The sequence below is a fragment of the Rhea americana genome, unplaced genomic scaffold (genome assembly GCF_003343005.1).
Source record: "Rhea americana isolate MKP2758 unplaced genomic scaffold, rheAme1 scaffold_46, whole genome shotgun sequence".
NCBI classification, from domain to species: domain Eukaryota; kingdom Metazoa; phylum Chordata; class Aves; order Rheiformes; family Rheidae; genus Rhea; species Rhea americana.
In genome coordinates, this window is record NW_028186601.1 from 1215374 (window position 1) to 1243197 (window position 27824).

Genomic DNA, 27824 nt, shown 5'->3' on the forward strand with positions numbered 1-27824 from the left:
GTTCAGAATATTTTCAGACAATACCAAAAAAGGATATTCAAGCTATTCAATTACTAAGTTAAGAAGGGAAAGAGAACTGGAGAGTATGAAGCCATAAACAAACATTCCATTTAAGTTAACTTTTGTCCATTAGGTTCAGAATTTAGGTCTCAGGTTTTCTTATATCAAATCAAACCCGACTATAAAGCAGCTGTGTCTAGTGCAGGACTGACTCTGAAGCAGATTACTGTAGTCCACTACATTTTGGTGGACCTTAATGCTGTTTCCACACACTGAAAAATGCTCTCCAAGTAATCCACTGAGTCTTTTTGTTCTTAATTCCTTTGGCTGATAAAGTACAAAATGACCATTACAGAAGTCAAGTCTTCCTTGGTGGAAATTAAGGTAACCAACTTGGGGAAACAAGCAGTGGGGAACAGAATGGGAAACATGGAGTGCCCTTATTTAGGAATGATATCACGTTCAGCACCAAAAACGGGCTTGGAGGAGGGCGGACAGAGGAGGGTGAAAAGTAAGGGAAAAATACTTTATTCTCCTCAGTTTAAGTTATTATAAGCATCTTCTGCAGGACAATTTCAGGGCACTATCAGTTTGTCTCTGCACTATTTCAGTGCAGAGAAGAAAAGATCATACAGCACTTTTTGTTCAGGACTCCCTCAAACAAATCATGAATTAGTAATTAAACATACGTATATGTTTTTATGAGCATTTACTTTCTCTTCTCCTCTCTCAAAATTACTGAAGTATTACAGGTAATTCCTGAGCTAATGTTCCAGTTGAAGCCAGAACTGCTTTCTAATGTTAGGGTATATTGTAAATGTACATAATGCATCAAGCAAAGAACTACAGCTGCCAGTGAAAACCACCCTATCTACATCTTGCACATGGGAGATCCTAACATGAGAGCTGTAGAGTTCCACACTCATTCCTCACGTTTGTAAGCAGAACTTCAATAAGCTCATGAAAAAAGTATGCCTGTATCAGGCTAAAACACATTCAGACACTTACAGAAAGGTTTCCCAAATAAAAACTAGTATACAACATGTTACATGGATTTAGCTTTTGCAATTGTAATAGCTCGGCTAATGCTCTAGCAATATAATGAATCTCTAAAATTAAAAAGTTGATAGCTAGATCTTTATTTGGACATATAATAGGCCATAAAGACTATGGGATTTGGAGAGGAAAGGCTACACAGTAAGCAGCAATCCACAGGGAATACACTGGAAAGCTGTCTGTTGCTTCAAGGATAGGGTTACTCATTCCAGGAAATCTGCATGTCTCAGATAAGTTTCTATTAGACAGGTAGGATGTAGTTTGCTTTTACAAGTGTCCATTTGATGGCTGTGTACTATCTGTACACTCAGTTTTCTTCAAATTTCCTGTTGTTTCAAAGTACTTGAGAGAATGCTGGTATAACCACAGTAATGAAGCTTGATTTAAACAGCATCACCTATTCCATGCAAGATTAGAAAGTGACAGATTAAATCCACTGCAGATCTTCAGTGGATTTAATAATAAAAATGCAGGTCTGCACAAGGCACTGCCCCTGCTGCAGTTCCAGCTGGCACCTTCCTGGGAAGAAGTGTCAACAGGGAAGGACCTTTCTTCTTCCCCTCAGTCTTTGTTTCAGATTTTCCCTGTTGTTCAGAACTATTGCTACCTCCTTGAAGCACACAAGCCTCTTGCAGCTCTAAATTATAGACTGTTTTTCACCTGAGCATTTCCAGGTGCACTTGGGATCTGCACATCTTCTAATTACTCTAAATTAACTCTTCTTCTCCAACCTGAAGCATCTGAACTCTGTGGCTGCTCTTAACTTCCTCTGTCCCAGTTTCAATTTCTTCTCCTTAACTGCATGTGCCAGTTAACACAGGCAGTTCTTGTATTTGCCACAGAACTAGCCCTGAATAATCTCTCATCCATTGTGTATTTGGAGAAATTTTTCTGTACACATTTTTTTCAGGGCACTAAATAACTTGGAGAAAATTCCTAGTTTCACTATGAGGTCTTTAAAATGGCTAAGACACAAAACTCCTCTACTTTTAGCTTAAATATCAAGCACGAAAAGTGCTACAGCAAATCAAAATACCTCCTGCACCCAACATTAGGCTTTATACACCTTCAGAACTTTTCAAGCATTAGCAGAAACATGTTGCTATGTTTTAAAATGAAAGCTTCTCACTAAACAGCCCTAATATCATTTAAGAGTTATATATATTTTTAGCACTAGCTGTGACTAACAACTATGCCCACCCACACACATGCACTTTGTTGCAAGGCACTTTGCCGCAGCAGGACGTCCCTTGCCCCGAGTTAAGGCATTCACAGCATCCAACACAGCGCTAGGAGCGGCGCCAGTGGCCAAGCTGTTCGAATGGGAGTTTCGCTACCAGGTACACCATGCTCCGTTTGGGCAATGGTTGTGGTTTCTTGTGTAATGGCACAGATGCAGCAATAATGGTGCAAAGGGAATAAATGATAGTTACTCTGGGAGCCACTGCACTGTCGTGGGCACGAAGGCTTTCTAACATTGCCACCTTGTGGGCCTACCTCTCAGCATGCCACTGCTCCCTGCTGCTCTCAGTGGGCAACTCCCTGCCCAGATGTCAAGGACTCCAAGCTCTGCGTGGGACAGTTTAAGCAAAAATAGTAATAGTAATAATAATAATCCAGTAGGATGTGATCTGAACTCAGATAGCTGAGAATTAAAACAAGGACAGAGCCTCATGATTTCTAATATAATTACTAACCACATATGGCAAAATTTGGTTTAGTTATCTCTTCCTCCATTTAACACTATGAAGGCAGCATTAATAATGTACAGAAGTGCTAGCATCTATATTCTTGTTTTCCCCTGTTGTTTTATTAATTTCCCAAAGTTCCTTAACAGAAGGGGAGAGAGAAGCTAGATTTATCATCCATCCTTAGTTTTTTCTTCTACTTTTCTGCCAGCACTTCCTTGTTATTCCAGTCAAAAACCAAAATATTTTCAAAAGGTTTGTGGCATCTAGCTTAGCTTTCATTATTTCTGTTTCATGAATGGAAAACACTTAGTGACGTGAACCTATTCATTTTGCTGCAAAAGAATGTAACTTACTATTGACACCGAACTTATCCAGCTATTCCCTTAAAGACAAACAAATGTTACTTTCTCAGTCAAAAGCATTGCAACAAACATGTTCAAATACACAAATGTACTTACCTTGAGCATCCAAACACTCTCCCTGGTTGCTGGTTTGAACTGTTCCTTGCAGCAATTTGGTACTAGAAAGAAAACATGAAAACATTTAGTTCAACAAATGAACAAGGGAGAGGAAGGAGAATAAATAAATAAATAAAATCACTGAATGCTCTTTGTCTATATCAGTCGTGCAGTGATGCAACAGTCATGTTCTAAAAATGGAATAAGAGACGAAGTCCATCATTACAATACCCTAATTCAGCTCCTTTAACAATGGTTCAGTGTCTAGCACATCTGCACAACAATCAGATGTCCCTCTGATATAGTAGTAAATCTATTAGGTCCCTTATGCAAGGCTACATTCAGACTTTATTCATAATTTCAGGGCACATTACTGTTTCTTCATCTGGCCATGCTTCTTCTGAGCACAAACAATCAGTTATGACCATTGCAACATGGAACTGAGGTCTTGCTGCACTTGCCTGAATGGCTTTTGAGAGGGGGGAAAAAATCTACCACTGATCAACATGAACTGATGGCCAGGAAAGGCTATGTTTTTGCTAACACAAAACTAAAAACACTGACAATCCTTTAAAGTGATGCTTCAAGGAGGCTGCCCACTTATAGCAACTGCATTTAAGGCCCGCTCTCTGCTTCGTTGCTAGATGTGATTTCCTAGAATTGCTATATTTACCCTCATATCCACTTTTCCAAGTGCTAGAAACTGGCTACATTACAGAAACATAAGTGGGAGCAATCAAACATGGTTTTCAACTTGTGTCATCAGTTACATACTGGGGTTACATACTGGTATGGCTAAGTTTCTTAACATGACTCCTTCCCAGTCAGCAGGAAATCTCATTCCTAGCAGGTAAATAATTGTTTACAGTCAGACCAAGGCTCTGGTTATTGCTTGTCTTGCATTCCTAGTCAACTAGTTGAGACAGTCCAGAGGGAGGGGTACTGCAAAGGCATCTCTGTGTAACAGCATGAAATGGCATCAAACGGGGTACTCAGGCTGAATCAGGACTGAGGGATGCAAGAAGCTCCAGCAGGTGAATTTATATTTATCATAAGCCTTGTCTTTAGAGGAAGGAAATGTAAAGCAAAGCCTCACTCCAGTTCATTATCTCATCTGGGAAAGGTAAACAGATCTTTAAATTTGGCTTCTCTAGAAGACTGGATCTCAGCTCCAGGAGCTGGGTGAGTCATTTGGCAGATGACTTGACTTAAGAAGGCTGCTAGCACATTGGAAGGCTGAAGTTACCTTAAAGCCAAACCAGAATGGCAATTAGCTGTTAAACATGTTATTCTTTCATTTCTTTGATTCTCTCCAAACCTTTTAAGCTTTGCATTCCAATATATTATTCCTTTTTTCCTCTTCATTTGTTTAATGTGGAAACCGAATCCAGTACAGCCGACAGACCTCAGGCACCCTCTTGGCAAAGGAACATGATATGTTGGCTCTTACTCAAGCAGACCCTTGAACTTACATTGAGATCTAAGAGCACTACGCAAACAACATGCAAGAATGAGGGAACTCATAAGACAACGAGTAAGGCAAGCAATCTCACATTAGAAAGTGTTGACCAGAATTTCTAAAAGGCAACAGTAGTGAAGAGACAAGCAGATTCCCTTAGAAACGTGAAAAAATAATTTGCACTTCTGCTCACACAGCACTTATCACTCTGTACAGAGTGTATAGTGTGGAATTTATATGACATTGAAAATAGAGGTAACAATTTCCTTTTCTTAGTTAAGGAGACCTCAGTTTGAGAATGATTTGAATAATATCACTACAATGAATTTCATTAATGAAGAGTACAGTCTTAAAAAAAACCTCACAGCAGAAGTTTCTAAAGCTTGAAGAAATGGACATGAATATGCTGCTGTGCAGCAGACATCCCAGGTTGCCACCTGCTCTGAAAGTCACGTCAATACCCGGACCTGTACTTCTGGCTCGAGGTGCAGGAGCAACATCCAGGCAGGGAGTGGTAGGAAATGCAGGATCATTAAGGCAAGGTTTAATTTAGGGACATGGCAGAGGTCCTAGTTAGTGGGTATGAGGCAAGTAACCACAGGGAGCCAGAGCCCTGTTTGGAAGAGTGGAGGGGTAAAACCATGCAGTAGGAAGTTAAGGGAGGAAAGGATGCCATGCGTTTCCTCCCACTGTGTGCCAGGTCACACACAGCTCACATCTGCTGGCACAGGCATCATATCACTGATCTACATAGAGCAGCACACAATTCAGTTCCTCAGTCAAAATTCCTAATGCACAGGCCACAGATTTTAAAGATGATCTCCATCTCTTGGGGTCACCTACCAAGACATCTAAAGAAATTACTCAGTCCACACTGGTAAGCATATAGGAAAAAGGCCAGGAAGTCAAAACGGAGAGGAGAAAGATCTAGAGGATTTGGAAAAGTGAAAACTAAAGACCTAAGAACAGAGAGAAATATACTTCTCTTCTGACCACTTAAAAAGAAGTCTCAAACCCCTCCACAATGAAACAGGTGAGAAAAGTGTCCTGGTTACGCACTTCTCGGGACAGGAATTTATGTCTTTTTTGAGTTTTACAGTCATACATTGCTTACAGTACCCTGTGTTACATTGTTGCAAGTTTCCCTGATAGAGGATTGAGCTGCAGACACGGATCACAACCAGTGTTTAATTAGAGTGCCTTTTATGAATTAAATTCTTAAATAGAATCAAACTGTGCTATTCACATAGCAGATTCAGTTATTCCCTCACACAGTTCACCCCCGCAGTCACTTGTAGTTACCCAGATGGAGCAATAATCAGGAGGCCAAACGCAGCGATACTTTCAGAAGCCAAAGGAGGTCGTGCCACAGGGCAGGAGTTCAGAGATGCCCGTGTTTCGCCAGGGGTATGCATAACCCTGTAACCCTGCAGCCTTCGCTTGCGCATAGCAGCGCCTACGTTCTCAGATGCAGCAGGGTTACACTGTTGACGCTAGTGCGTGCTGGTGGCCTTGAAGGGATTCAGCAGACTCTCACTGTTCCGAGTTTATCAGTCCTTGTGGATTAAGCAGGACCACTGGTCTCCAGAGCTTATCAGTTCTTGGGAGACCTTCACACGCTGCCTCTTAGTGCACGCTTTTCCTCTCTTTGGCCCTGTTTTCTGGCCACTATTGCTACATCCACAAATGTAGGTGTCTATCAAATACATTTACACGGACTGATGTGTGCCCCACAGGAGGGGTTTCTGCAAAAATAATGTTTTACTGCATTTTAAGTGATAGTTTCAGTCAGAATAAACACTGTCCAAGGAGAAGGGAGAAAAAAAAATAAACCAAGGGCTAGGCAAGAGGGTTATGAGAAAGCAGGACAAAAGCCAAGCAACTAAGCCAAAAGACAATAAAACAAAGGCGATCAAAAATAAGGCACCAGAGCTTCTAGAAACACATCACCATAAAGCCATACTATAAATGCAGCTGTTAAAGAATTGAGGACAAACTATGATAGAATCATACTAAAGTAATTCAAATCACGTGAAATGTGTACTATTTAATTTGTAAAACACACAGTCAATGGATTTTACATAGTTTGAGGAAGCTGGCATTTTCCTCGCAGTCGCAGAGCCCCATGTTCTGCTCCTGTGTTTCAGTGGCCTGGATGCTTCCTTTCCCCCCACCACCCTGAGCACTGGAAATGTGATGCCGCATGATGTAACTCCTAAGAACAATTCATAATATAAGCTGATAGACACCTATTAAAATATCCTCAACAGTTACAGGAGGGGAAAAAAAAAGCTTCAGAATCAACTTATTTTTAGCAACCGAAAGAATTCAAGTAAACCAGCTGTGGCTGCTGTCCAGGCATTTAGTGAGTGGAAAACAGCTTGACAAATTGCAGAAATAGGCAAACTCAGAGTATAAGCCAGAAAACAATGTATATCACTGTTTAAATCCCCTTTCCTTTTGTAAAGATGAACTGAAAGATTAATTCTAAAGCTCCCAGTGTCAAAGGAAAAAAATGCTGTTTTTTTATGACCTGTGCATGAATTAAACCTTAACAGCTGGGAAGATACCTCAACATGCTGGTAACCAACAGCCCAGCCCCATGCTGTCTGACAGTTCTTGTGTACTCCTCTGCACTTATTTGTGGTTTCTTGACTGAGTCAGTTCGGGCTCTGCAGCTATGTGCTGAGGTACTCCAACCCAGGCACAAAGCAAATAAATCAAGTAACAAAGTTGAGTTTAGTACCGTCTTCACCTTCAAAAAACATGAAAACTGCCCTAGTTTAACTCTGAGCACTTCACAGGGAAGGCAATCAGCAGCAACATAGCAGCAAAGAGCTGCTAGTGAGCACACAACAGCGCAGTGGACTACGGTTGCCTTTGCCATTCCAACCCGGCGCTGTTCCAGGGGTTCTGCTTCCCCACCACTGCCCCAATTTCCAGTCATAGGCTGGCAAGCAAAAAGATGCCTCTAAAACCCTGTTCCCTCCTTCTCATCAATAAAGCAACCAATCTTTTTTTGCACTTTCTCAGATAAAGAAAATCCAGGTGCCTTCTCCTTAACGACCCAGTAGCCTGCATACCATTTCCCAGGAAGACGTCTTCTGCTTTGCTTGCTTAGCTGCTAGATTTTCTCCCTATGGAGCAGTAAACCAGCTCGTCTCATTTCTGCTGCCCTCTCCCCTCCTTCCTCAACATTTTATAAACGGGATTTCCCGAGACGCGAGTGCCTTTGAACACAGGGTTCAAAGCTGCAGCCAGCAACAGCGCGACATCTGCGTCCTTGTGGCAGCCGACCTGTCCTGCTCCTGTTGGCAGATACCTCACCTGCCTTCCCGACTTGGACCTTGCACACACAGTCATTATCTTCCAACTGGGAAAGGGTGTAACAGAGCTCAGCTCATCTGACATTAGAGCTGGCATGACAAATCTGGCAAGCCTTTTTTTTTTTTTTTTTTTTTTTTGGCATAAACAAACAAGGCTAAACCAGTATATCAAGCAGTAGGTGGCAGGCCTAATGGGAAAAACAGATGAGAACATATCTATCATTCCTTTTATTTAGCAGCAGGCTGCCACATTATACTTAGCTCCGCTTCCACTGGAAAAATTTCTTCTTTGCTCCCTTTTGAGCAAACAATCTTTCATCAGTGATTTGAGACATCCTCTTCTATTTTTTTTTATTAAACTTTGGTTGAGCTATTGACATGTGCCTTTCAAATGTCTATCACACTAATTAAAAATTTCTTCTACTTGCATTGTCAGTGCTTACATCTGTTGGCTTCTACAACCAACACATGATCAGTTTTGTTAAGCATCTATCTGTCTCTTGCACATTTGACTGCAGTGTACTATTGAGGCTCTTCTGCACACACCAATTTATCATGCATTTCAGTGAATTTTTCTGGAAGGCAATACAGCATCTTCCAGGACGCATGAGGAATGAACAAAGCTCATTGGTTTTCTGCCTTGTGTCATGAGCTAGAATTGCTTCACACTTCTTCTGAATACTTTCCTCTTTGCAAACAAAGTCATGCAGTAGTGGTGCACATGTTTCACATTGGGGCAAGAAAAGCCAGCACTGACCCTAAGATTTCACATTATGAAGAAATCAGCAAAAATACTGGCTTAAGATATTCTTGCCATCATGTTTTCTTGCAGTTTTTTTTTTTTTTTTTTTTTTTTAAAAAAAGCCGTTGCCTGCATCAGAGCCTGGCGTGGCCCCGCCAACGCTTGGGCTGGCGCACTGTGGCAGCAGCACGCCCTCCCGGGAGCACAGAACTCGCCACCCGCCACTGCCGACCACAAACGGGTGCAGGGAAAGCGCCACTCACTAGACTGCAATATCAAGCTTTGAACGCACCCCTGCGCTGCTGTTAGGACACAGCCTGGAGACTAGTGGGCTAACATAGGGTTACAGCATGACGCATATCATTTTCCCCGTTGTTCAACAGGGAAGGAGTAAGAGCCAGCAGCAACTGCTTTAGCCCAGGGTATTAACAGTTTCCAGTACCATTTACAGCTTCCCATGCTAAGCTTTAGGCTGAATTTTGTGGCTGAATTTTTATAGGCTAATCAGCAACTTAAAAAAAAAAAGAAGTTGAGGAAAAAGCATAAAAGTATATATTCAGAGGTAAAAAAAAGTATTTTCTGTGTTCTAATCTGAGGTATTTTCTGAAGTTCTTTCGAGACAGCAAAATCTAGAGTTTCACCTCAGGAGCCCTGATGGCATAACAGTAATAACAGTATCTTGAATTACCAAAGTCAACATCTTTCAAGATGAGCATGCTGCACATTTCTACACAACAAGCATAGTTGAAAGTGCCCAAAGACAGTTCTCATAGAGGTATTATACAGGCAGCTACAGTAAACTTTTGGACTTCTGGAACTCTTTGACACATCTAAATTGTACCAGATTTAGGACGAGCAAAATATTAGGCAAATAAATTGTGTTAAAATAAATTGTGTTAAAAACCAGACATTTAAAAAAAAAAAAAAAAAAAAAAAAAAAAAAAAGGCATTTAAGTGTTACCCACCACTGTAATCCACACACATATGCCCTATAAAAAGGCAGGTAACTCAGTCCTAAGATTGGATGGCCTGAATCCTCTTCTATTGTGAGATTTGTTTTTCAGATCTCCTTTACAGTAATTGAAGAGAAATAAGCATATTCAGAGAATATTCTGCAAAAATCAGTTAGATGTCCACAGAGAAAGCGATAAAGGCTCCTGCCAAACTTCTGTTCTAAAACTTCACTCAGCAAGCAGCAGTTGGCCAAGTCTGCAAGTTGTGGAGCCTACAAACCAGTAAGAAGAACTGATTTCTGCAAAGCTACATAATTCAATTTTTAATTAAAAGAAAGTCTCTAGAACACCAACATTCAATTACTGTGCCTATTTCATACCAGGGAAGAGGCAAGTGTAGTCCTGGAAAGCAAGTATGCAAATTCTTGTCCCTGGGATGGAGTGACCCTATTGAACAGCACAGGTTACATGCCAGCTAGCTAGAGAGCAACTTTACATGAATCTGGGGGTCTTGATGGACAACAAGCTGAACATCAGTGTGATCTTGCAGTAGAGGAGGACAACTCCTTACTGAGCTGTGTTTGCAGGAATATGGCCAGCAGTTTCCCCCATACGCAGCATTTGTGAGATTGCATGGGGGAATACTTGTGTCTGGTTTCTGACTCCCCAGTACCTTAAAGATGGACATGTTGGAGCCTAGTCCAGTAAACCAAGATGTGTAAGTGGCTGCAGTACATGACGATGCACAAGAAGAAGCTGAGAGCATTGGTTTTGTTCAGCCTGGAGAAGAACAGGTCAGAGGGGGAACTCACTGAAGCCTGCAGTTACCTAATGGGTGTAGAGAAGATGGAGTCAGGCTCTTCTCAGAAGCACATGTTGACTGTGCAGCAGGCAACAGGCAAGTTTCAACAGGGCAGAACCTGATTACGTGTTAGGAAAAGCATTTTCACCATGAGGGCAGTTGAACACTGGAACGAGATCCAGCAAGGTGGTGGAGTCTTTATTCTTTGAGATATTCAGAGCTCAACAAGCCCCTGAGCAACCTGATCTATCTAGGGCTGCTTTGACCAGGGGCTGGACCAGACCATCTGGAGGCCTCTTCTAACCTGTATTGTTCTATGACTCCATGTAGAAGTACCATAACTACAGCCTGCTCATCAGCTGCACATGTCTTAACCAGGAGACAGACTCAGTTAAGATACTGAATTGACACTTTAGATATCTCACTCCTTTCACCAACTCTGGCACGTCTTTCTCTGCCTGGTCCCTGAACAACAACAACAACAACTACAAAGAGAGACAGAGAGAGAGAGAGAGAGAGAGAGAGAGAGAGAGAGAGAGAGATTAACTCACAAGGAGGTAAAGGTAGACTGCAGTATCTGTGGAGTGTCTAGGTGGCAAAATAGCTAAAATTTTATACTTCAATTTTAATTCCCAAGCTTAAAAAAAAAATCTTTGTTTTTTATGGGACTGGTGAAATAGTTTAAGAGTTCTTGGACTCCTCTTTTATACAAATGTAATAGGTTACTTACAATCAATTATAGATGTACAGGCCTACTGAAGGAGATAGGGCTACATTTTATAGAAAAGTCACCGAGAACCTCCGATTAGATAGGATGCTTACGTGACAGAAAGATACATTTAAGGGTGTAGCATATCTCTGTTGCACTGCATAGTTCACCACACTTGCTCTGGGCCATAAAACACAAGCCAAGAAGTTAGAGCACGTCTCCCTCTTATTCACCTAATTGTGACTAACCAGGCATTTTTCCTAGGTGGCATGAAGAAGTCAATTATCCATAGCTCCACAATGGGATTGGCATCACCCAAGTGCCAAACCCTGTTTCCATCCTTTTCATTATATAATCAGTGGAGAAGTCAAGTGCTCCCAACAACATAAGCACAGCCAGGTAGTCAGAATTTTTGGGAAGTCTATGTTTTAGTTTTCTCCCTGCCAATCAGGGACAGATTTCTATTGCTGTGAAAACTGAGGACACTAGTATTATGGTATTGACCCCATACAAATAATTTATACAGCTGAAATTGCAGAAATTGTGTATCTGACACAGGAATTATTGAACCAATGTAGCTTTCTGGATCTTGACTGTTTGTAGAGCTGGAAAATAGAAAGGTGTGTCTATTTTATGCTTAAATGAGGAACCTCCTAATGAGGCTCTTCAAAGCAAGACTATATTTGAGAGTGGCCTGATATGTTTCACTCCTTCAATTAAAATAACATCACCACTGGATCACAGCTTGTGAGCATCAAGTTGAAGGAAAACATTCCAACCTGTGAGGCAAGAATGATATCTTATCTCACTTAGTTTATTTCTGATATGCAATTAAAGCAAGTAATATGGGAGGAGGTTCTAAAGGTTGTCTGTCAAACTTCAGTCTCTCAAATTAACATTGTTGTGTTCTGAAAGGATAGTTTGTATCTGATTTTTACCAAGTTTGCAGCTCTGTGGCTGCTTTCCTGCGCTGCAGTATTTCATCCAAGCAGCAGGAGAGTGAAATTCACAGGAGTTATCGTTATTAACTTTGTTCTGCAGACAAAAAGCCATAAAAAACAGACCAGTGCACTAATTTCAAGACACATGCATTCAACAAGGGCAAGTGCAGGGTCCTGCACCTAGGGAGAAACAAGCCTATGTACCACTATAGGCTAGGAGCTGATCTGCTGGAAAGCAGCTCTGCAGAGAAGGACCTGGGACTGCTGGTGGATGACAAGTCAACCATGAGCCAGCAATGTGCCCTTGTGGTCAAGAAAGCCAATGGTCTCCTGGGCTGCATTGGGAAGAGTGTTGCCAGCAGGTCGAGGGAGGTGATCCTGCCCCTCTACTCAGCCCTGGGGAGGCCTCATCTCGAGTACTGTGTCCACTTCTGGGCTCCCCAGGACAAGAGAGACATGGAGCTACTGGAGAGAGTCCAGTGTAGGGCTACAAAGATGATCAAAGGGCTGGAGCACCTGCCCTATGAGGAACGGCTGCGAGAGCTGGGCCTCTTCAGCCTGGGGAAGAGAAGACTGAGGGGGGATCTTATCGATGTGTACAAGTACCTGAAGGGAGGGTGTCCAGGGGAGGGGCCAGACTCTTTTCAGTTGTCCCATGTGACAGGACAAGAGGCAACAGGCACAAAGAGAACCACAGGAAGTTCTGCCTGACCGTGAGGGGGAATTTCTTCGCTGTGAGAGTGACAGGGCACTGGAGCAGGTTGCCCAGAGAGGTTGTGGAGTCTCCTTCTGTGGAGATATTTAAGGCCTGCCTGGATGCAACCCTGTCTAACATGGTCTAGGTGACCCTGCTTAAGCAGGGAGGTTGGGCTAGATGATCTCCAGAGGTCCCTTCCTACCTCAACCATTCTGTGATTCTGCGACCACATGCTCAGGAGAAAAAAAAAATCAAAAGGATTCTATAGTGTTAGGGTGAATGCAGATTTCCTCAGTGTGCTGCTCTGGAAAGCTTTTTTCCTTCAGCTTACTGCCTGCAAGCACTGATTTGGAGAAGCAGTAAAAACTTATTTAAATAGTGAAAGAAATAGCAACACTAGCAACACTTAAAACTGTGTATACCGTCTTTCCTAGATGCTTATTCTGTTTCAGTTTGATGTCAAAGTTAAGCAAGAAATGACACCACTTGACCAAAGAAACAGATACTTTGGACTAATTTATCATTTACATGCACACTATTTCCTCTTTAGTTGACCTAACTTTTCTACTAGCAATTTTTCACAGCAAGAAGACAGTCTTGTAGTTTAGACGGGGTGATAAAGCTCCAGGAGCTTTTTGATCATTACTGTTCGATGGAGAACTTGACAATAAAGCTTAGGTATCTGTCTGACCTAATCTAAACGGGAAACCCCGTATGTCTGAACATAAACAGCAGTCTCCCTCTTCATAAACCTGCTAGCTCAGCAAACTGTGTTGAAGAATCAATCTTGCCGTTTCTTCTTGGGCACATGCAACCTGTCCTAGACAACCAAGCCCCTGTTAATGTTGCTAAACAAGCTTTCTCAGACTGCAGACTCAGAGTAGGGCAACTAAGATTTTTGTACCTCGTGCCTTAATGTGGTAACCTCCTAGCAGCTAATTTTATATGGAGGCACCACGGTGTCCTTCAGCTGAGTCTGAAAGAGTGCTTGGCACATCTCCTGGTTTGCAGAAACTCAGCAAACTCTTTGCACCTAAAGTGCCCAGAATGGCTATTATTAAATGTTTTTTTCCACAACCACTTTAATAAATAGTAGATAAAAAGTGTGCATTTTGAGGATCTAACTGCTGCAAATGAGATCCCAACTTCCCAAACATATACTCACTTAAAACCATTTTATTTTCAGTAAAATTAGTTACCTATAGGAAGTCCCTGTAATGTGGTATTAGTGAACATGCCCAAGGTGAATTAGCATAACTTGTTCAACAAATGAAGAGTTAACAACATCCACAGCTGAAGCCATCCAACATTATCCAAAAGCAGGTCTTACTTGCGCAATCCTATTAACAGTTTATGTATGCTTATGGTATAACTCCAATTTTTCTTCCTTTTTGGTACCCAGCTTACATTTTTGCTAAGTGAGTTAACAAGTAAGGCTCAACCTACACTTTTCCAGAAGACTGATTTCCCTGCAGGCTCTGTCTCAGACACTGCTGTGCTCTGCTCAGACACCCTTAACGCCCTCTCATTCCTGGTCAGAACCCACCACACCTTCTGTCAGCAGAACAAGGCAGCATCTCCCACAGCAAACTGGAGCCTTGTGAGCAGGTGAGAGAAGAGTGATGCCGTGGCTCCACAAACACAGTCCTTCGATTTAAGCATAGGATAGGATGCTCAGAAAAACGCTGTGCTGGCCAAAGAGATTATTAGAAGATTGCTACAAGCTGCACTTGTGCGTGAATTAACAAGATTAGACAGGGTCTCTTTGGACAGAGGGTCACATGGACAAATTCTAATTCACCCACATAGTTCATGTATGCAGACAGCTGGAAGTCTTTGCAACACCCAAATGACAATGCTTGGCAGCTTATCAAGCAAACTAAATGCCTTATGCTCGTTGAGAGTACTAGCACATCATTTTACTTCAGTGTTATTCTCTTCTTCCTCGGTGTCATTTGTCAGCTTCTCAAAACTTCTGTATCCATAAAGAGTGCCAGTGTTCATCTTTGCTCCTCCTTTTGGATGACAAATAGAAGCTGAAGTTTAATTTCCAGGATAATATATTTTGACAGACAAGATTTGTAAAGAATAATATAACTGAAGCTGCCCCAATTTTAACAGTGAGGTATCGTTACATTTTAAAGTGCACTAGTTTTATTCCCAGAAATATTTCTACTTTCTTTAATCAGTACAAGTCCTTATAACCTATTCTGTTTTGAAATGCTGTGTTTTTTCCTGCTATCCTACACAGGCAAAGCAGTAAATAGAATGTGCAAGCCAGTGTAGCAATTTTCTGACACTAAGAATGCAATGAGTTCAGAAACACAACTTGCTGCTTATTTTACAGTTGACTTGGCAAGTTGGAATAAAGCCACACGTTCTGGCACTCGGAGTCCAGGACACGTATGCCTGTCTCTGCTTGATGCCTATGGAAAGGCATCCGGTAGCACTGCGAGAGGATCCGACTCAAAAGGGAGCTTTTATGTTCTCTTTCAAACACACATACACACACAGAGCGCTATTTGATTGTTGCTTAGATTTTAAAGCACTTAATGAAACATCATAAAATGGTGACTACTCATCTAATGACCCTCCAAGCCACGACATGCCATTTTGCCCTGTCAAAGCATTTGTGACAGCCAACAGAAAGGACACTAAATAGTAGAAAAACAGTTCTTTCTTTTAAAACAGGGGGATGGTCAGGCAGCAGAGAGCAAAACCACCCAGGCAGTCCTGGCCCCCATGCACTGAGGCAGGTGAGTGCCTCTGGGAGGAAGGAGGACAGGGAAGAAGAGAGGTCAGCAGCCTCACTGGGACCACCTGGGTGCTCTCATCTATGAGATGCTGTGGTGGGACAAGCTTTTAGCAAAACAACCCTGTGGCCAGTCTGCTGTGCAAGCAGATGTCAAGGGATGCCTGCAAGAAGAACCAGGCTCCTGCCAGGGAACAGAACCAGGCAAGCCCCAGGAGAAACAGAAAGAAACTTTTCTAGGGATCCTAGGGCAGTGCAAGATTGCTTCAACTTCAGATGCCACAGAAAACTACAAAACTAGAAAATGTGGGAGGGAAAGACCCTACTGCAGGGCAGGGAAGGTATATATTATCCATTAATCTCACCTACCAGGTCTGTCACCTATTGGAAAGTGCTTTTTGTTCTAACATTTTTTGTTTCAAAAAAAAATAAATAAAAAGTATTGTAGACTAGAAGCCTCTAAAACTCCACATGTGCTCACACACACTAGAAGAGAGCAGGCAGCTTCCCCTCAGAGCCTGCGCAAGCTCCAGGCCTTGCTGGAGAGCTTTGCATGCACACAGGCTAGTTCCCAGCTCCCATCTATTACTCCAAGTGGGCTCACCAGCACGTTTCAGGATGGGCCTTCGTGCTTTGAATAGATGACAGCAGCATGCATATGCTGCAAAGCTGTGCGAGAGACAGAAATGCCATTCTGCTTTACTCGGGACATTGCTCTGAGTTAACTTCTACTGCAACTTCAAGTTTTAAAACTCAGTTATCAAATGTAAACAGGTCATTATGAAAACCTTCCCAGATAACACCATATTCCTCAGGGGCCATATACAGGAAATACAGAGGCCTTACACCACTGTCTTAGGGGATTTAAATGGATGCATTTATGCTGAAGAATAACCTCTACATTTTCTTTACATCTTATTGTATCTCACTGAGCAAAACAAAACCTTGAATAAAATCTTCACTGTCAGAAGAACACAAGTCTGATGGTTTTTTTACACTAACTCCTAAAGAACGCCGTAACAAAGCAGCATTCCTGCCAGCCAGCTCCTCCGTGCCCCAGTGCTTTAATGGACAGAAACTGTACCAGCAGCCACGCGTTCCTTTCAGAGGACACAAAGGATATCACTGCCATCGGTCAGACAAACATTTCTTGTTGATCGGCGCCACAGCTGCACAACAAGTTTCCCTGTCATTTGACAAGCCCATCATAGTGTTTCTCTGTCTGGTTTTGTAACATGTTTGTGTGTTGCTTGTGGTCCCTGTATCACAACGAAAGATTATTACTGCAGCAGAGACAATACATCATTCTAGAGTCATATGGAGGATGCTAATCACATCCTTTAACTCATTTGGCCTTCAAGCACTTGACAGATACACTTCACTATTGCAGTCTCAGGTCAAGTGACATTTGACTGGCAGTTATATTTCTTTCCCGGCATGTTATTTTATATGCAGCCATAAATAAAACATCCCTTTAGATCTCAGTTTTCTAAGGAGAATCTCCACGGTCACTGAACTAGCTGTAGAGCATCGTTTGCAACTCCTGTTTCAGCGTTTACAAAACACAAAGCTGAACTTCAGACTTCTGCACTGCGATGGGAATTGTTGCTTATTTGAATGTCTCAGGTAGACAAGAACACTGCAAGAGTTGATGTCTACAGGAGGCACACTATTTAAACTCAGTAATTTTGCTTGACTAAAAGCTAAAAGATGACAGTAGAGGCCAGCCTGCACTTTCCTCTGACAACCCTGCTCTGAGGAAAAATGTTATTTAAGGAAATCCAGTCATGTTGAACAAACCAGAGTGATATTAGGATCTGTAAAACCCTTCTGATTTCAGGAATCAAAAAAATCTAAACAAATCAAAGATGAATCCCTAGGGGTATGCAAATTTAAAATGTAGTAAGCTCCTCCCTGAGCACCCATCACCACCACCAAGACCCTCCTGCCTGCCGGCAAGCAGCCCCAGCTCAGCTCTGAACGCTCCTGCACTGCCATGCATGAATAAGGAGGGACAATCCAGATGAAAAGTCCATTTTAGCATCCACCCAAATATGCTGACATTTTTTGCTTGAATCTTCTGTAGCAAGAGTATTTAAACCCAAAGGGTCTAGTAGAAAACCACATCAGAGTGTTAACCAGATTTCAACATCACTCTTCATATACTACTTTGAAGAAATAACTTACTGAAGGATTTTCATTGGACATCTCCCTCACCACCAAGAGGTCACCTTTGCAGACTCTCTGCATTTAGTACAACTGTGGCTTAAAAAATAAAAATATGGAGAGGAAAATGATTTGGCTACTCAAAAATAATATTCTAAAAATTTATCAAATATAGTAAGTAATCTATCATAGATCACTGTCCCTTAAATCATTCCTATGGAATAGGAGGCTAAAGTTAGAACTACATTAATTTTACTCCATGAATACTGCTTTTCAAGTCACAAAATGACCAAATCTGTTTAACCCCTGCTTAGAGAAGGCGGCAAACACAAGTTAAGGTATGCATTGATGTTAAAAAAAAAAAAAAAAGTAAGCAATTCCACATTACCCACTTGAAAGAGTTCAAACTTTCTCCCTGCTTCTGAAAAACCATCCCTCCCCAAAGTTACCCAAGAACAAAAAGATTATCTGCCAGTATTGAAAGTATTTTCCTCTTCTTTACCTCCCATTTACTGTACTGATTAACAAAAAATAACAGTAAATATTTCTGAACAGTTTGCTCTCTACCAGTTTACAAAGCACTTAAGTGTTCATTGGTATTTTTAAGTGCAATGCATTTAACTGCAGCATGTCAAGATATCGGAAGTATGGTGCAGGATAAAGTCAAGGGAACTCCCTCGCGTGAGACTGCTACGTTGTCAAGAGAGACTCCTCTTGCTGCAATCCAGTACAGCCAGAGTTTGTTACTTATCAGTAAGAACAGATGGTAGAAAGCAGAAATGATGGCACTGTTGAAGTTAAGTCAATGTTGAATTTGTAGGATGCTTAAGAAACCCCAAAGAAAAGCCACAACATTATCAAGGAGGAAAATGTGGCTATTCAAATACCACAGTCAAGATGCAATTATTTCTCTTGCCTACTAATTGCACAAAGTCAAAATACTCAGCGAGCCTCTCCACTTCACACTGCTCCATCTTGCCCAAAAGGCTGTCAGTCAGCCATAGCTACATAAATTCACAGTTCTGCTTGAAAAAGGAAACACACCCTACACCACTGTTTTTATGAAAACCATGACTTTGGTCGTTTTTGTAGTACCCAGTGATAATAGTAGTATGCTTTGCAAAATAACTGGAAAACAAGCCTCTGCCTTCAAATGCTTCCCATGTCTTGGGAAAAAACTTCTACACTTTCTAAATTGAATATCACGGAAAAAAACATATATTATTCTTCTCTGATCTAGTCATTTAGAGATAAAAATTAACTCTTTTCTCCACCCACTTTAAGATACTTGTCTCTGTGGCTGATTATTAAGTTTTCAAAAGAAGTCTAGATGTTCTTTCATTTTCCCAGCTCTTGAAAAGAGCTCCTAAAAAGTATTTTCAAGGTTCATCCCATCTTCTTCGGTTCCTCACAATTCTTCTTTACCATCAGCACCTACAAAAGGCCCAGAGCTAGGTAGCTAGTGTAATGATAGCTATCTTTTAGCAGCATCCTTGACATATCCAGGTTGCACACCCTGGGTTGTTGTGATCACTGCTTAGTACTATGTATTTGATTTCGGTTAATGATTACAACTTTTTTTCTGGACATCTTGTAAACTGATATGGGCCTGTCTGTCCAAATCTGTTATCTTACAGTGAAATTAAAAACTCTGAGAAAAAGGACTGAGGTTCCAGCTACTTCTCTAATACCAGCATCTAGTAACAGATGAGCGCACTGAAATCAAACTTACTTGCTTTCACGTGTTCAAAAAAGTGCAAACTTTCTTCAACATATCCCTGTAAAATAAGCACAGCTGGCAGCAGAACACAAGCAACACAACCAATTTTTCTAGAAATAATCTGAGTTGAATTTTGTTATAATAAATGATGGCTGGTGCCAGTGGCTAGGAAGGTTGGAGAAGGTCACGAAATGACAGGGATGTGAGCCTGGGAATGGAGAGAGTATTTCACCACTGGGGTCAAGAGCGAGCTTTCCCGGTTGAGTCCCCTCAAACAAGAACAAATTGCACATTACCTGTACCTAAAATCTTACATAAAGGTGCACAGCAACGTTTGTTAGTGCTCGCCATTTTGTGGCACTGGAGGATTTTTCCATTGGGTTGAACACTCCTCTAGGGAGCACAGGGAGATGTCCTATAACTAACCTTCACAATGAGACTTTTCTCCTCAAATCTATAGGGAGAGTCAGGAGCCATAAGCAGGACTGAAGAGGGATGCACGCTTTCTGGGCACACAGAATATTTTGGCAGCTGCAAATAGATCAGTTCAGTGCTTGCTTGTCTTTAAGGACACGCATTTAGAAAGGTACAGGTGAGCACTGGAGGCACCAGCATATAGGCAACTGGGAAGCAAAAGCCACCTTGTGATCTACTCAGCCTTACCCCTGCAAGCTACTGCCATTACTTCTCCCTACAGGTGCCTGTTCTTGCTATCCAAGGAGACAAAAGAAAGCTTTACACATAAAAAAAGGTTAGGCTTTGCCTTAGGGAAGACTCCAGCTGGGAGTCTACAGAGCATGTGCAGAACATAGCAAGGTAGCTGACATGGGGAAGAGAATTACCCCAGACAACACTCAGCTTTGCAGCCCCCTCCAAGAGGCAACCAGGTCACCAACACACTGTAAGGTAATTAAAAAAGAGTTAAGTTTAAACAAAACTATTATACAAACATGCACATGCAATAGCACACAGACTTTCATAGTCCCTCATCTCATTCAGGGAAAATGCACAGCAACTCAAGAGGCCTATTCTAAACTGAGTAATTTGCAGGTGGTTATGTGTAGGTCTACATAAGGAAACTGCAATACAGAATAACTCAAAAATTATGGCAGGATTCCTGGGTGTATCAAAGAGTCATGACTAAGCCACAGCAATTATGCAATTAAGTACAGCATTTATTTTATTTGTATGCTTGAGAAATTAATACTGGCATGGCTAAGGAAAAGCAGTATAATTCTAACAATCACAATAACCTATATATTGTGGACAAGTGCTGCAAATTAGCCCTCAAAGTCATCAGTCTTCAAGACCTGATCAGCCTGTAACAAATACTCCAATACTCTCCAAACTCTAATAAGTTTTTTTTTTTTTTTTGGTGGTTGCTTTTTTCCCCCTCCATTTGAATTAGCATTACAGGAAGACAAAACTATAGGGAATAAGACTCCAATTATATATGGCAGAGAAAAATACAGACCTTTAATTTATCACTCAGCTCTATGGTACAGAAACAGCATGTATAAAAAGGAACCAAAGTAGCAAAGTAGACTCCATTACTTACCTTACCTCGTTGTTTCAAAGATGTATTTAGAGAATCATCCCCACCAGGGGAGCCCTTCTGAAGCCTTGACATGGTAACAAAATAAAACTGACAGTTGCTATAGACTGACAGTGAGGAGCTCCCCTAGAAAACTTCCTTTATAAACCTCACCATGGGTGTAGCTAAATGGCTAGCTCCACCCTCCATTCCACCCAGAAATTTGGATAGCCTATAAAAAAACTTTTCAAGCAACATGATCATTAATTTTGACAACTTATCATATACTCTGTTTACTAGGAAAAAAATTGCAGGGAACTTGTTGATAGATTTACAAGTCAGTGGAAAAAACATAGATAAAGAAAATACACCTTTTCTCTAATATTTGCATCTCCTACAACAGAAACATTTAGCAGGTGAACTTGCTTGTTTGTTTTCTTTTTAAGAGTACTGCTATAGTAAAATACTTTTAGTATTATTTACATTAGAGATGCATTATATTGAAAACTAAACACATCCATGAATTTGCAACAATCAGTCCTCACATCACCACAGTATAGCAAGAGCCTCCACCACCACCAAAGGCTTCTGTTTTCATAACTTACATCATGAAAGTGATGTAAGATCAAAGCCATCTGCAAGCCTCATTGAATCATACATGTGCCCTGGCTATGAGGGAAACACCACCACTAAAAACTACTTTCTGTTCCTTTGTCGTGTAAGTACATCTTTTAAAAAGTCAACTTTCTGTTTTCTCAAGGTCTAAATCCAAGGGATGGGGAGATGACTGTGATGATACCACTGAGTCAGTATTGCTTGGACAGTTATATATTGCTTTGGTGTGTAATATAAACAGATTAAGATGCCTGCAATCCTGTTTCTTTCTCAAGCTTTTGTACTATCTCAACTGATAGTTTCTGTATTCATACACTCAAGTATAAGGAACTATAAATGCAGAGTGCTTTATTTGTTTTTTCACTGAATACTTGAGGTTATCCTGACACTCCTGCAAGAACTTGGGTGTGAAATCAGAGTTTCTTGAGCTGTTTGGCAGGAATCCAACTATGCTTCTATCATCTGGGTTGGCTTTCAAGGGAGTGATTAGGAGATTATGTTCTTGTTAACAAGATCTGTGCAAGTAATAGCTATTATGCCCAACATTTCCTGTATTTAAGTTTAAGTGAATGTTCCATCTTGATATGAAGAGATGAGATACTTACTTGAGAATTAGTAACTTTGGCCAAATCTTAACTTTAATAGGATTGGAAGAAGAACATGCATCCATTCTGACAAAACCAGCCCATGTTTGTCTGTAAATGTTAACTGGTCTTTAGATTATGTGTCCATATGAAATTTCTACAATAATATTAAAGCTGTGCTTAATACTGTCTGTGTTTCTCTTGCCCTTCCTGCCAAATGTCAGATTTTGTCAGGAGAAAAAAAAAACATTGCAACAATAAGTTTTGCCTAATAAACTACAGCAGTCACCTTTCTTTGCTGTTGTACTTCTACTTCGAGATCTACATTTAAAGGACAGATGCCTACATCTCTGTCTGTGGCTGAAAGTCTGCAGTCTGGTGTTCTGCCATAGGTGAATAAAAAAAATCGGCAATACTCCAATGGCAGTAAGACCATTTCACCTTTGAGAGAAAGTCTGATGATTCTGGGAGTAAAAGACATCATCCTGAGGAGCTCACAAATTAAACCATGCAAGAGTGGGGGGGAAAAAAGAAAACAAAAGTCAGTTTTACCTAAATACACAGTTGTGAGAGATATATGAGAGTTCATTTTCTTTCCTACCGCTATGAGGTTCTCTAGCAGACTTGCCTTCTGTGAGAAGGCTTCTTCTCCATCCACTTCAATTATTGACAAAACAAGTTAAGTCATACTTGGCTGAATTCTCACTTATTTTGAATTGATGTTCCCCATGTATAGGGTGGGTGTGGGGAAATCCAGCGGTGCAGGTGAACGTTGGAGCAATATCCCAGGAGATGGGCAAAGCCAGTAAGCAGGGTACAAGGACTAGCGCGTTGTGCTCAATGCAGCTAATTGCATACTGACACACATAATAGCCTAGGACTTAAAACTGAGCTCTGTTTAGAAATATGGGGCTGTGAAGACACCAGAAGCTTTTTAACTTCTAAGTGATCTGCTGTTTTAGCTGGTAGAAACTACACTCTAATACTAAAACATGAAATAGTGGAACTGAGTATGGTCTGATCTGCAGCAGCTAGCAACTAAATCAAGAGCGAAAGTGCTCAGTGCCTGAGGTTCATTCCTAGTAGTCTCTGAATATGGGGAAAAAATGCATTTGCTGAGTATCACCAATGCCTCTTACAATGGTAGGGGTACACCTGCACTCTCTACTACATCTAATTTATTATCACGCTAATGACAAACACAGCGTTATGCCGATGTAAGAGCGATCACACTTTTGGTGATCATAACCACAGGAAATTGCTAAAGCTCAGTTGGCTGGACCATACTTTAGCAGCTGAAATGAGAAGTAGTTACAAAGCTACAAGCAAGACTCCTCAGGCTAATCCTCACTGAGGAGGCGCTTCAGTAAAACCCAACACTAACGAAGTCACCTTGCTTTTGCCAGCTATCACCACGCAAAGGCAAGGCTTAAAAACACATTTGCTTTTCTGAGCAAGGAAGGCTCCAAGAAATCTGCTCTTACTCAGTAAGGCATCAGTGTTTAAAGCACAGAATCAGTCTAGCTACTGGCACCTAAAGTTCAGGGGAAAAGCTTGGTTTGATACCGAGTTCAGGAGCCAAAAATGCTCCTGAAGTTGATTCTCCCTCTTCTTGGTAAAGGATGGCATTTTCAGGCTTCACTGCATGGATAGAGTAAGGCTAAACTGAAAAGCTCCTTTGTGTCCTTTCCCGGTGCCTTTCCTCTCCTGCTGAACACATGGTTGGCCTGGAGAACAAGTGTTCGCTGTCAAGCAGCGAGCAACACCCACAGACTGCGGCCAAGACTCTCTGCCTGGTGGAGGAGAGGTTTAAACAGTCAGTTTAAAAGCATCAGGGCAAGTCGTAAGCAGGAACCCACACGAGGAAGGTACAAATTAGAGATGAAAAGAAGCTGCTTGTCCCCTGAGCTAAGGTGGAGGTAAGGAAGGAAAAAATAAGCAGACAAAATTACTGACTATAGGAAGTGGTTTAGTCAGGAAGTAGCTAAGAGGAAGAGAAACAGATAAAGAATGTGAAAGCTTTCATAAGAGGGCTTGTATGACAAAGAAGAGAGTACGCGAAAGAGGATGCCGAAGAGGCACGAGTAAACGGCTGCAGGGTTCCTTCAAGGCAAAAAAAACCAGGAATGGCTCAAACCTTTTGTTTTCTCAACAATTTTTTTCATCATCTGGAATTATTTAATCTGCACTTCAAAAGCCTTCCAAGAGGCTGTGAACCTAGAATTACTATTCAGAACTTCGGCAAATGCAGTTTTTCTTCTGACATTCCCCAGACCTTTTCAGTGGCACTTTGCAATCTTTGCTTCCACTACAGAAATGCATATTCCTACCAAATTTCCTGTGACTTGCTAATGAGGCCTAAAGATCTTCACAAGCAATTGCCAGCATCCACAGTCTCTTGTATCTCTAAACTTAGTGCTTGTTTTTTAAGTATTTCTCATGATTATGGTTGACAATGAAGGGAAGGAGAGTTAAGGGTATGAAGTGGAATAGGACTGACTATAAAAAAATATTGCAGTGAATATTGATCATTTGATTTGAAAAAAAAAAAGATGTAAAAAGCTATGATAAAGAATAAATGAAATTCCTTGAGGCTTAGTCTATATGTTTCAAGCACTTCATTTCTGTAAGGTTTTTTACTATCTGATTGTTTGGGAATAACTGGTATTGTGCAGCTTTATAGCAGACCTGCAGCCTAATCTGTTGCTGTGAAATGCAGCTGCATCAGTAGGATATGATGCACAAGGACTCCATAGCTGCCCAGTCATGGAGTACCAGGGGAACCCCTGTGCACATAATGCTGTATGGAGTATCAGATCTCCGATGGTGCAGTCTAGTAGTTAAGAGTTTAAGCAGTAATCCTGATAAGATAGGAGCTCTCCACTCCTTCTGTGATTATCTTCATTACAAATGTCACCTCTTCTCCTTTTGTCTGTATACTTCTATCAATATGTACACCTTCTATTAATACTAATGGTGCGTGCATACCATTTTCCAATGCAATATTTCCAATTTTATTAAGCAAAGCAGGCAGCATTTGCAGATATTCAGAAATGTATTTAATTGGCTATCAAAATCCACAAGACCAAAGCACTGCCAAACAATATTCACATTTGAAGATAGTCTTGAAGGACAACATGTTCTTAACTAATATCAGAGATGAAGAATTCAAGAATCTGGTGAAAATCAGGAGAGGTATTCATCTATTGCCTCAGCCAGTATTGTCTCTTAGTTTGGATCTTTGCCTCTGATGTGCAAATTTTCTTGGATCGAGAATCATGAGTTTTTCAAGGGAAGCGGCATTCTCCGAGAAGAGATGAGTCATGACATCCAAGGTTACTTTCAAATGCCATATTGCAATGGAAGCTTCAAGAATGAGCTTAGTCACAGCACTTCTACTTAGGCTGAAAGTTTATACTGTAAAGCCAAGAAAAATATACTGTTTTCCTTTGAGAAAACTTGACACCCTTTACTCTTTCAGTGCAATTCAAACTGTCTGAAGACTGTTAATACTATAGTCAATGTAGTATTAATTGGGACATAAAATAATTACTAAATCAAAGTATGTTTTAATAACATTCCTTTGGAAGGAGTAGCCTGAGAAGATACTTAGCCATTTCACATTCAATGTTGCACAGCCAAACTATGCAGTGAAATCCAAGACAGATTTTTCCCATATTGACTTTAACAATTCTATCAAATCTACAAAGAGATTTACTAGATTAGAACAACTTAAGTGTCTAAAGCTTATTTCTGATAACCTGCACATTATATCCTTCCTCCTTTTTCATCTGTCAAACCTATGCAAGCTTTGTATTTTCTGGCAAATTGTTATCTTTATGTGGTCTTAGTTTGGCATTGGTAATTAAATCCACCTGAAAGCTTGTCATTTATGTGTATAATACACTACTGAGTGTTAGTGCCCTTCTAATTTTATCCCTTAATGGAAAAAGAAGTCACTGAAAAATTTGACTAAGTTATGTACTCATTGTCTGAAATTGTCCTGTTGAAGAAATACTATTGACTTCTTCCTATAGAGTAGAAATTTATATGGTCAGCCATTCTCAAAAGTGACTGGGAGATCAGGCTCTTAAGCATTAAGACATTAAGCATTAAAACACTTCCTAAACTTCAAAAAGGACAAATTTGAAATCTAGGGTCATTTAGGGTCACTGGAGGGGAATGGGATGAATGTAAGCCACCCTCACACAAAACCTGGGAGATTCTGGGACTGATGAGGTGATCAGTCAAAGCTCTTCCGCAAACTTTGCCATATTTTCATTTTCTCTATCACCCCTTCCCCTCTTCTTCAGCACCATCAGGCACCTTTACCACATCACTGCGGAGTAATGGTCCCTCTGCAGAGCAGGCTGATCAAATTTGAGTTTGCTTGCCCCACTTGAAACCCTATTCTTGCTCTGCTCTGGGACTTACCAGACTGCAGGGTTGCTTTCCTTTGGCCTTTCTCATATGCTTCTTGGACATGGTCACAGTAAAAATAGAGGATGGCAGCCAGCTAGTGCTGGGCAGCCCCCCAGAAACCCACCCCTTAACTGTACCCATCTTGTGACGGTGCTCAGGGATTGCAGTTCAGCTCACAGGGGACTGATGCAATTAAAGCAGCCCTGCCCTCGAAGTCTGCTGCTTCTTTAAATACTCATATGACAAATGCTTGTCTTGACAGCTTTCCTAGGGCATTCTTGTTATGGTGTGGATCCTTTCCCCGCAGTTCGAGTTTTGTGTTCTCCTCTCCTCTCCTTAGTCCCCCTGCCAGTCCCCTTTTCCTCACCTGACTCTCCCAAAGGCAGATAAATCACTGCTTTTTCATTACAGCCTGCGAAGAGTCGTTCAGTTCCCTTGAAAACAGTATCTTGTTTGAGGCATCTTCACTTCCCACCCACCTTTCCTACAGATAGGCAAACCCCACAGTTTCTCCTTAGAAAACACCCATTGCTCTGTCAAAATTCAGTCATTAAGTCCACTTTTCCTGGAGCCCGACATAGTAGGGACTGTCAGCAGGGAGGCTCCAGCAGGACCCTGTGATGATAAGGATGCTTCAGCTGTATGCGGGGTCTCCAAATGACCCCACCTTTTCAAGGGCAAGAAGTCAAACCTGCAAGGTTTCTTGCAACAGAAGCTGCAATAAATTCACATAGGCAGCTGTAACTATCCCCAAATGAGGTAGACAAAAACACTGAGAGTGTGTGTGTATATCCATCTATATGCATATATATATATGCACACATATATACATGGGTGTATATCCGTATATATAGATATATATGGGGATATACACACACACATGTATATATCTATACACATATATAAAAAGCACTGGGAGGTTCAGGATCATGGGTAAGCCTCACCCAACCACTGCATGTGCCATCACGCATGCAGTGGTTGGACCTTGGGTCATCAGTGACTCAGAGCAATGCTATCAACACGCTCACCAGCACCAGGGGAAGATCTGCATTTTTCTTTCCACGTCTCATGCAACACTGGCCCAGCCCAATTCTTTCCGAGGCAAGAGCTTACAGTTTTAACATGATATAGTACCACTTTCCAGATGTGCCTAAGGGAAAAAATGCATTCCACTTACCTAATTGTGTTAGTCTAATG

General features: G+C 41.3%; 1 protein-coding gene across 1 annotated transcript in view; it reads right to left on the reverse strand.

Annotated features, from left to right (window-relative positions):
• MAPRE2 (microtubule associated protein RP/EB family member 2) overlaps positions 1–21117 on the reverse strand; it is a 92968-nt gene extending 71851 nt beyond the window's left edge. Inside the window, exons 1-2 of the mRNA XM_085316263.1 lie at positions 21031–21117; positions 3206–3267 (exon numbers count right to left, since the gene is read on the reverse strand). Of these exons, the coding sequence (XP_085172389.1) occupies positions 3206–3267; positions 21031–21102 (134 nt within the window). The 5' untranslated portion in view covers positions 21103–21117. The remainder of the gene's footprint in view (positions 1–3205; positions 3268–21030) is intronic.
• Positions 21118–27824: the final 6707 nt, after the last annotated feature.